At 38.1% G+C, this 10,409-nt stretch overlaps 1 protein-coding gene and 1 pseudogene across 1 annotated transcript; one reads left to right on the plus strand and one right to left on the minus strand.

The window, feature by feature from the left end:
* Positions 1-634: 634 nt before the first annotated feature.
* Positions 635-8,728, plus strand: LOC123640975 (chromobox protein homolog 3-like). The gene is made up of 2 exons (XM_045555390.1): positions 635-846; positions 8,360-8,728. The coding sequence occupies exons 1-2, from the start codon at positions 635-637 to the stop codon at positions 8,697-8,699; spliced, it is 552 nt and encodes a 183-aa protein (XP_045411346.1). The 3' UTR covers positions 8,700-8,728.
* LOC123640974 lies at positions 4,384-8,160 on the minus strand (annotated as a pseudogene).
* Positions 8,729-10,409: the final 1,681 nt, after the last annotated feature.

Consider the following 10,409-nt stretch of genomic DNA (forward strand, 5'->3'; position numbering starts at 1 on the left):
CCGGTGGCTTCGCCTTGTCTGAGACGCCAGCGCTTGAGCGGAAAAGTCGGTGATGGACACGAACCCAGGAACCACGCGTTCGGCCCTGCTCCCAGGGAGGGCTGACGAGTCACTAGAGCCTCGGCAAACCACTCACCTCACCTGCAGAATGAGGACCAGCGCGTCCCCACTCAGCTGAGCTTGTCTATACAAAGATGTTTCTGAGAGACGCCGTAGACCCGTGACCCAGAGCAGCTCAGAGGTGGTGAATAATAGCTCTTCAAGTCTGCAATAAAAAATGGCCTCCAGGCCGGGCGCGGTGGCTCACGCCTGTAATCCCGGCACTCTGGGAGGCCGAGGCGGGTGGATCGCTCAAGGTCAGGAGTTCAAGACCAGCCTCAGCAAGAGCGAGACCCCCGTCTCTACTAAAAAAAAAAAACAAGAAAGGAATTATCTGGCCAACTAAAAATATATAGAGAAAAAATTAGCCGGGCATGGTGGCACATGCCTGTAGTCCCAGCTACTCGGGAGGCTGAGGCAGGAGGATCACTTGAGCCCAGCAGTTTGCAGTTGCAGTGAGCTAGGCTGACACCACTGCACTCTAGCCCGGGCAACAGAGCGAGACTCTGTCTCAAAAAAAAAAAAAAAAAAAAAAATGGCCTCCAATAAAACTGCATTGCAAAAAATGGGAAAGAAACAGAATGGGAAGAGTAAAAAGGTTGAAGAGGCAGAGCCTGAAGAATTTGTGGTGGAAAAAGTATTGGATCGATGTGTAGTAAATGGGAAAGTGGAGTATTTCCTGAAGTGGAAGGGATTTACAGATGCTGACAACACTTGGGAACCTGAAGAAAATTTGGATTGTCCAGAGTTAATTGAAGCATTTCTTTTATATATATATATATTAAGAAATAACTTTATTTTTTGTGTGTCAATCTCGTGATTGAAAAGACATGTTGCTCTCAAATAGACAAGAGGCATAATTTGAAACAAAATTCTTTCTGAAAATTTAGCTTATGAACTCATTACACTGCAAATCAGAGAAGGATCAACAAAAAGCTGCAGCCAACATTTAAAACTGGTAAAACACTCTATCCTAGGCTTAGTAGCAGAAATTTTGAAGCTTTATCAAAAGCACATCAGCCACAGAATAGCAACAATAGAGGCATTAACTGTTGTGCCTTCAACTTAAGAAAAGCATTTAAAATATCGTCCCATTTCCTATAAAAAAGTCATTTCCCAGAAAAGAATTTATTTATTTAATCAAAAGACTGTTAGAACTGGAACACTCTTCTTCCACTTCAGTCTAGGTTTGCCTTTAATCAACATCTCTAGCTAATACTTTGACAGAATTTGGCTTCTCAGAAGTCTGTCGTTTAAGCACAGTGTGGAATGGGAAAAAGTGTGTATACGAGGAAACTAGAAGAGTACAAAAAATAGTCACTTCTGAAACTCACTGGTGCTCAAGACATCAGAGGCCCTCTATTAAAGTGGGTCTCATAGGCCTGAGAGCTTTGTGCTTGAGGAAATACTACTTAGAGGTAGCTCTGGTTCTGGTTTATATTTAATTACAATTTGCTATATCCTGTCACAGGAAAGTTCTAATATTTTCAGCAAAGTAAAAGCACTCTAAACTTCCTCCTTACCCACCCTATAGCTTCCCCATAGAGAAGGGTAAGAAAAAGCTTAATGTGACTCCACATAAAATAGCAGCTAATTCAGCAATTCATACCTTATAGTTGGCAGGACTAGGAAAGGCAGACTGGTGCCCCAAGCTCTAGGAGCTGGACCTACAGAAGTGTGGAGGTCTGGTGTGCTCACAGCACTCAGGAAAAGGAGGAGAGGGGACTGATTAGGGTGCACATATGGAGAAGTTCTTTTATGCATTTCATGGCACATTCTGCCACAGCAACAAAACAACCAAATCAGGAAGAAATTTGACTGTACTCTTAGATTTCAAAGTCTGTGCCCCTCATCCACTCCCTACCTATACTTCATGCAAGAAAGAATGATCACTATTATCTATTTGAATATAGGGCCTAACAAGAGGTGGGCCAGTATGGGCACAAACACTGTGTTCTATAACAAAACACTTTTTGAAAAGATTTATATAACTTTAAATATGAAAATGAATGCTTCACCTCTACATAGGTATTGTTGTATAGTCTTGCACCCATATGAATATGGTCATGTTTGAAAGAGAACTCAAGCACACACACTGAATCCAAAAGGCGGTTTTACGGGAGATGCGAGTCGCTAATAACTTTACCCAGAGCATCAACCATGCCATTCTGAGCCTCTCTCCTTGAGTCAATACTCTGAATGTCAAACTGAAAGGGAAGGAATCAAATATTCAGACCAAATTAATTAGGTGCCACAAACTTTAGCACTCAGGGTATCATTTCAATGATACTGAAAAAATACCTACTGCCTAAAGTATTCATTTTTAAGAAGTTAATAAACTGAAAATTTCAAAGGAGAAAGTGGTTATGAGAACCTTCCTCCCACTCCCTCTTCCAATAAATCATTAAATACACTGGGCAACATTATACTGTCATTTTTATCATAACAATATTAATAATTTCCATCATCCTGAATATTACTTTATAAAGGTATATATTTCAAAAGGCTTTAAAAACATTTTTCAACCCAGCATTTGAGAATAAAGCATTAAAAGAGTTTTTTATATAGTAACACATACATGTGATAAGTGTATGAATTTACAACCATACATGATATATGTATATATATTTATATAAAAAACAAACTTGGCCAGAAGTTAAGGCTACCTACAAAGTTGTCCAAGTAAATTATGCTTGTCAAAACAATTACAAAATTAAAATCGCACATGCATTTTTAAATCATCTAAACCACTGACAAAATAAGGTTCAGCATCTAAAGTTTTCAAATTAACTGCAAGAAAGTGCTACAGACATTTACATTTTCTTAGTATAAGTCATTGTTCCCACAAAGTTGCATTTAAGTTTTTCACCAGCCTCAAAAGTAATACAACTAAAAACAAACTTTTACAATTTACTACCTAGCACTCTTAAGAGAGAATAGGTTGTAAATGGCAGGCAACAAGCATCATTTACAAGTGTGCTGTCTCACACACCAAAGTCCAGTTCGTAATACTGTTTGACCTGACACATGGTTGAAATTCTAAGCCTCAAAAGGGACTGAGAATGAACTTTTCATTAATAATTACACATATCAGGAACCACATGATAAAGGTTTCAGGCTTTTCCCATTCAAAGTAAATAATTTAAATATGAAACAAAATAACACCAAAATGTAAGTTGCCTCATTTAAAAACAATGAAAAGTCATTCCTGACATTTGCCTAAATATTTAAATCCTTTAAAAAGAGTATTCTGAACAAATGCCTTTTAAGATTAATTTCAGAAAATATATTTATAAATATAACTCAGAGCCTGCAAGCCTATCATAGAGTTTTAAAGGAACAGAATTCACTAAGATGGAGGGAAGTCATTTAACTCATGTATTATTTTAGAAAATAAACTGAGATGGCTAAATCTATCTTACTTTTAGTTTGGTGTTTTACATTTCCAATTTGCACATTTAAAAGCTACTTTTATTTATTTTTTTTTTATCTTCCAAACTTTGTACGACATACATTTTAGGATGAAAATTTCCATCAAATGGTACCAGGAGCAAGACTTTTAACACAATAATGTTTCATGCTAAGGATGTTATGTCTCTGTTGATCAAAAAGAAAATCCTATTTTAGACTTGATTGAAATTTAGTGTTTTAGGCACTATCTTAATAAAACTAGCACCCTCAATTATTAGCTCATGCCTAAATAGGTTACTTTCAACAAATTACTGAAAGTTTCTCTTTTAAAAGAGTTTGTTCCTATTTAAAGGTAAAATATATTTATTCACTGAATCAACAGAACATTTTGAGCATCTCATAGCTTTTTTATGAGAGCTGATTCACCAAAAGAAAATCATTTCAATCCTCTACAGCAGAGCTTCAGCTATAGAATTTAGGCATCACTGAGAAGTTAGGGCAGGTAAAAAGACATTTATTAATACTTAGTGACATAACAGTTTTTTTAAATAACTTTAAACATTATTTCTCTTAATAAATTTTCATGTAATAGTGTCTAAAGAATACAATTTTTAAGATTAATTTATAAAATCACCTTAGGGAATTACTGCAAGATGCTACTTTGCCAACATGGTCCAGCATCTGTCTTAGTTTGTTTTCCCTTCATCTTTGCTTTAAAAAAAAAAAAAAACCCAAAACTAAAAACAAAAAAACACCTAGAAGGTGAGGCAGGTGATTGTCTTCATGAGCTATTTGATATAGACTGTGGCAGAAGATGAAGAGAATAGAATGACATATTTAAAAAGCCAACTCAAGCACATAATGCTTCCCATGTTATGATCCAGTGGAATGCAAGCTAGAAATAGGATAGAATTTAGAAATATGGCTCTGTGTTGATGGGTTAAAGCATTCAGACTCCCCAGTCCTTTTAAAGAACACTTCCTGTTCCTGGAGTTTCCTGGCAAACTTTTCTTCCAGTGTCTTTTTCCTAGGTCTCAATTTCTCTCTCCACTCCTTTAATTCTTGGCTATGTTCCTCTTCTAACTCCTTTAGTTTCTGTGTCTCATCCTCAACCAACAGGTGGCATTTTTCATTCTGCAGCTGATGCAGTTCTCGAACATTGGCTTCACACTGCAACTGAAGATCCCGTATTTGATTTTCATGTTTCTGATGCTGAGCCATTCTCTCATTTTTCTGCCTCTTTTCTTCTTGTGCAGCAAACTGTTTAATTTTGTCACAGTCTTGATCTGGCATAGCTGTTAATTCTCAAACTTTTCTTAAACATGGCCATTCGAGTCTTAGCTTCACTGCATTGAATCTTGGGTAATATTGTTCTTTCTTGAGTCTGCCTGTTTTTCAATTCCTCAAATAAGTCATTGATTGTAATGCTCCATTTGTTCTGTTTCCTTCTCATGGCGCTTAAGTAGCTGATGTCTTTGTATGAAATATTGATCTTTAAGTTGCTGTTTGAGCAGTTGGTGTTTTTCTTGTAAGTGTCGTTCTTCAAGCTCCCAAATTGCAGCTTCTCGAGCTCTCATGAGCTGTTGCTTGTTATTCGGGCACTTGCTCTCAATATTGGCCAACTCTGCCTTCTGTTGTTGGATGATCTTTTTCAGAGAGCCATCTAATTCTTGTTGTTGCTTCTGAACAAACTCTTGTTCCTGAGCATGCTGGCTTTGTGCAAGTTCCTCTTTCCTGCATTTCATGAGCTCTTTTCTCAGCTCTTTGGGTGCTTTCTCCACTTCATTTATAACCTCCTTCTTTCGGTTCTTTAGTATGTTCTGAAATTTGGACAGCTCTTTCTCTTGTTCTCCTTTGATGTGTTTGGTTTCATCCTGCAAGCGATTTGTGTGTTCTTGTTCCAGACATTCAATAGTCTGTTTCTGCTGGTTTTCTAGCTTCTCGATTTCCTGGTCATATGTCGCTTTTTACTCATCATTTCCTGCTCAAAGCGCCGGAAAATTTGTTCTTGTTGTTGCTACAGTTTACTATTAAGCTGTTGTTGGGCTCGTTGCTCTTCTTTTTGAAGAAATCTTAATTCCTGAAGTTCCTAACATCTAAGAAACCCCAATTCTTCAGTTTTGGAATCACTATCTGTAACTATCTTTGACGTTGTTACACTCACTTCTATACCATCAACCATAAATTTGTGTGTTTTCTTCAATGTTTTCTTTTGTCTTCTTGTTTCTTGTAAAGATATTGATCCACTGTCTTTAGTTTTACTGAGGAAGCTAGAGATGGATAAATTCAAGTCAATGCTGCTGTTATCAGCAGTAGAACCAGTGCCTGAATCAGCATCATGTTCCTTTTGATTCTCAGATTCTGGAAGCAGCATGGTTTCATTTTTTGACAAAGCACCTATTTCTCCTTTATTTTCTGCATCTCCAGAGTTGATATTAATACTGGGTATTAGAACAGGCTGAGGTTCACTGGGCTGTGAAACTGCAATAACCTGAGGTTCTGTTTTAATCGGCACTTCACATGGCATTTCTTTTTTCTCTGTATCTATCTGAGTAGTGGCTTTATGAGCATCCTGAGTTTCACCTCCTAAAGCCTTTTGGTCAGCATCAATCACTACATTTCCAACCTCTATTTTTTCTGTGCTACTTGATTCAGTAATTTCTTCAACCTCATTTGTCCCTAGTTCTTCACTGGTCTCCAATATGTTCTCTGAACTGTTTATTAATTGTTCCTTATTTTTACCTTCTACAGATTTTTGATCTATCTCATTAGTTTCAACTATTTCTTTAATAGAAACTTCCTTAGTACCACCAGCCTCAGGACCCTCCTCAGGCTTGCTTATTAATTTCTGGTCTACTTCAATCACTTCTTCCCCATCATTACTCTGAGTATCCTCAGCACTGTTTTCAACAACCTTCTGAACATCTACTGCCTCGTTTATTTCTACCACATTACTTGTATCACTGATCACATCTTTTTGAGTTTTGTCATCTTTTCCCAATTTCTCTTGGCTGTCTTCCTTTTTAAGCCCAACTTCACTATCAATTGCTTGAATATCTGCCTCTTTTTCTCCAGTCTCTTGAGTAACTGAATCTATTGTTTGAATAACAGTATCTTTAATTTCTTCAGATTTTATAAGCCTATTTTCAAATGTCTGTTTCTCTTCCTGATCCCTTTCTTCCTCAGATTTTAGATTATCTTCAATGTTTGTTTCTAAAGTTATCACTGCATTATTCTCTTTTCCTTCACTGACTGAATTAATGTTCACAGTTTCTTGGTTTTCTGTATCAGGTAGATTTTCAGACTCAGGTCTCTTCTCTCTCCCATTCTCTTTGATTACTGTTGTTCTATTATGGAGTTCAGCCATAGCTTCTAAATGAGCATCGTCAACAAGTTCATTAATTCTATCCATAGCCTTTTCAGGTTCATCAGTGGTAGGTTTTTCAATAAGAAATTTGTTGTTGAATTTATCTTCAGAAGTATTACGTTCTGTCTTTTCTGAGACAGATTCCAAAATACAAGCATTTTGAGAAAGTTTGTCTTCTTCAGAGGTGGCAATACTAAGATCAGAGGAGGCATGCTTATCTGAAGGTATTGGCAGAGAATTTTCTGCTTCCTCATCATCATCTTCCTCTTTACAATCTTCAACTTCTGTTACTTCAGCCTTTGCCTCTGCAATCAATTCTCAGATTGGTTTATTGGAACCAACAGTAACAAAGGGATGCTGCAGTAGCTGAGATGTATTCCACCTAGCACCCACATTCTTTTCCAAGCATTTCTTTAGAAAGTCCTTAAAATTTGAAGACCATTTTGATGGCTGTGTTCAGTAGGGGGCTCAGATTTTGCTATTTTTAGCAGCACTCGCATTGGATTTAATTCATGATGAGGTGGTTCTATCTCAGTCATTTCTATTAAAGTAATACCCAGGGACCAAACATCAGCTTTGTAGTCATAGGGTCTGTCCTTAGATGTTTCACACAGGACTACTTCAGGAGTCATCCAATATTGTGTGCCAATAAAGGAATCTCTTCTTTGAATTGTCCTCGTGTTTTTAGCTGATACTCCAAAATCCGCCAATTTAATATCTCCATCTAAAGTAAAAAGAATGTTGCCAGCCTTTAGATCTCTATGGATGATTTTATTATCATGTAAGTAGTTCAATGCCTCTAAAGTCTGTTTGCAAACTACTTGTATTTGGGACTCAGTTAATGGTCTCTCAAGTTCAAGCATCACAGCATCTACTTCTCCACCTGCACAAAATTCAATAAGGATCCAAAGATTATTCTCATGATAGAAGGCATCTAGAAGCTTGACTATATTTGGTTGATCACAAGATGCCAATATATCAATCTCAACCACGTAGTCTTCAAGTTCTTCTTCAGATTTGGTGTCAATCACCTTTGCAGCAGCTAAAACACTGGTCTCGTTATTCTGGGCCTTGTACACTTTCCCAAAAGCTCCATCACCCAATTCTCCTATAATCTCCCTAAACTCCTCGGGGTGCAGGTCCCTCTTCACATGTTCGTACTGCCTCTTCTTCTCGCTCCCCAACTTGAAGATCTTACGGAAATTGAAGAAGGACATTTTTCCTTCCAACACAGAGTTCCTTGCACTTAACGGCTAAAAACAATAAAGGGCAAAGTTTCTCCTCCCTCCTCTCCTGTACGCAGCCAGCGTGGGGTCTCCCGGCTCCCGCAGCTCCGGCAGGCCATCCCCTAGAAGGTGGGGGGCCGCGCGTGTGGGTGCCTTGGCCCTGGCCCACCTTCTGAGGGGCAGCACCTGCCTGGCCCGAGGGTCCAAGCTGTCCAGACGCCCGAGTCGCCGCGGCTTAGGCCCGTGTCACGGTGAGTCTCCCTGAAGCATTTCTTAATTCTCAAAGAGCTGGTAAAGAAAAAGATGGTACAAAAAGAAAATCTTTATCTGACAGTGAATCTGACGATAGCAAATCAAAGAAAAAAAGAGATGGTGCTGACAAACCAAGAGGCTTTGCCAGAGGTCTTGATCCTGAAAGAATAATTGGTGCCACAGATAGCAGTGGAGAATTAATGTTTCTTATGAAATGGAAAGATTCAGATGAGGCAGATTTGGTGCTGGCAAAAGAAGGAAATATGAAGTGTCCTCCAATTGTAATTGCTTTTTATGAAGAGAGACTAACTTGGCATTCTTGTCCAGAAGATGAAGCTCAATAATTGTTTGCATTGTTTATATATATATATATATATATATATATATATATATATATATATATATATATATATAATACACACACACACGATCTGGGTCTTGGTTTTTGATTTACTAATGTGAAGAAATAACTACATCTAATAAATCAAGTTTGATACATTTGTTTTGAAAGTAGTATTGAGAGAATTGTTGGGGGGGTGCATCAATAACACTGGTTACTTTGAACAAATAAAAGCTTTCAGTAGTTGCTTCCTTTATCAGAAAAGAACATATGATACCATGGTATATTATTTCCTCTGCACTAGAGAACAGCTTTTCTAAATGCTAGGGGAAATTTCCATAGCCATTTTTCAGTCAGAACTTGTGTTTAACTCATGCCTAAGGACCATTCTGGGTTTTTTAAATTTGTTTTTGTGTGTGTACACGTAAAATGCATATGTAAATGATTCTCTTTATTTTTAAAGATTCACCAAAACAAAAATCATGGGTAAGCCCATGTGTCTGTCGATGCTATCCTTCTGAGCAACCTAAGAACTGAAAATTTTCCTGAAGCTGTAACATTTCAAACTAAATAGTTGGTTAATAATTAATTGGATAATTTAAAGGCAGCCATATTAGAATCTACATGTATATTCATATAAATGCAACATTGTGTTTGCAAAATTCCTAAAAGGAAAAGCTTTATCACTACCAAAAATCTCCCCACCCAGATGAGGAAACTAGACAAATTCTGGTGTGTTCTAATATAGTAAACAAGACTTAGTTAAATGAACATTAAAGATTCCCCTAGTGAGCAATTCTTTTACAAAAACTTGAAATCCCTGTGCTGCATTGACTAAAAGTTCATGATTAATGGAATAGCTGAGGCTTGGCCCATGGAAACTTATTCAGATGGTTAGACATGTTGGCAGTTTCAGACCTGCTGACATAAATGAGTAAACAAACTTTTTGTAATCTAAACTATTGACCTGCATGTTTTTTTCTTACCCCAACTTATTTCTTACATGTAGGCTCAATCTTTTCAGTATTTGGGTTACTGGTTCTGCAGAAGCCAGGAAAAACAGCCTTGTAGTAATCAGAATGGTATCCAACTGTATACTGTTTATTGTAAACACTGGTGAACAGCGGTCAATAAATATTTTTATATTCCTAAAAAAAAAAAATGTTTCTTAACTGTAAACCTCTGGACAGCTGTAATAACCTAAGACTGACACTAGCTCAGGGTCTCTCCCCTGCAGGTTCCATGCCCTGCGACTGCCCGTGTTTACCGGACCGAGACAGCCTTCGCCTCGCAGGAGGAAGCAGGGCCCAACCTCTGCATCGTGTGAGGTCTCTCTGTGGCAGGCTGTCTGCTGCCTTTCATCTTGTACATTCTGTTAAGAGAACATATTTTTAAAAATAAAATCAATCTTTTCAGGTGGTAGTGAGTGATTTGTGGGGCTCTCAGAAACTAACTTCTTCTCCTTATGAGCACTGAATGAAGCCGAAAGAAATAAACTTTTGCTCTCCAGAAGTTGTCATCCTTTGTTTGAGCTGGCCACCCTTCTATTTTCAGGGCTCCTGACAGGGTCTCCAGGAGGTGACCCAGGACGAGAAGGGTCTGAGGAGCTAGTGGTTCCCGAGGGTTTGCTTGAGCGATGCATGGTAACAGATGGGGCTTTGCTGAAGACTAACCCACGTTCTGGGGGGAGCCTTCCTCCTCTGGTTCTCCTCAT

The sequence above is a fragment of the Lemur catta genome, chromosome 7 (genome assembly GCF_020740605.2).
Source record: "Lemur catta isolate mLemCat1 chromosome 7, mLemCat1.pri, whole genome shotgun sequence".
Lineage (NCBI taxonomy): Eukaryota > Metazoa > Chordata > Mammalia > Primates > Lemuridae > Lemur > Lemur catta.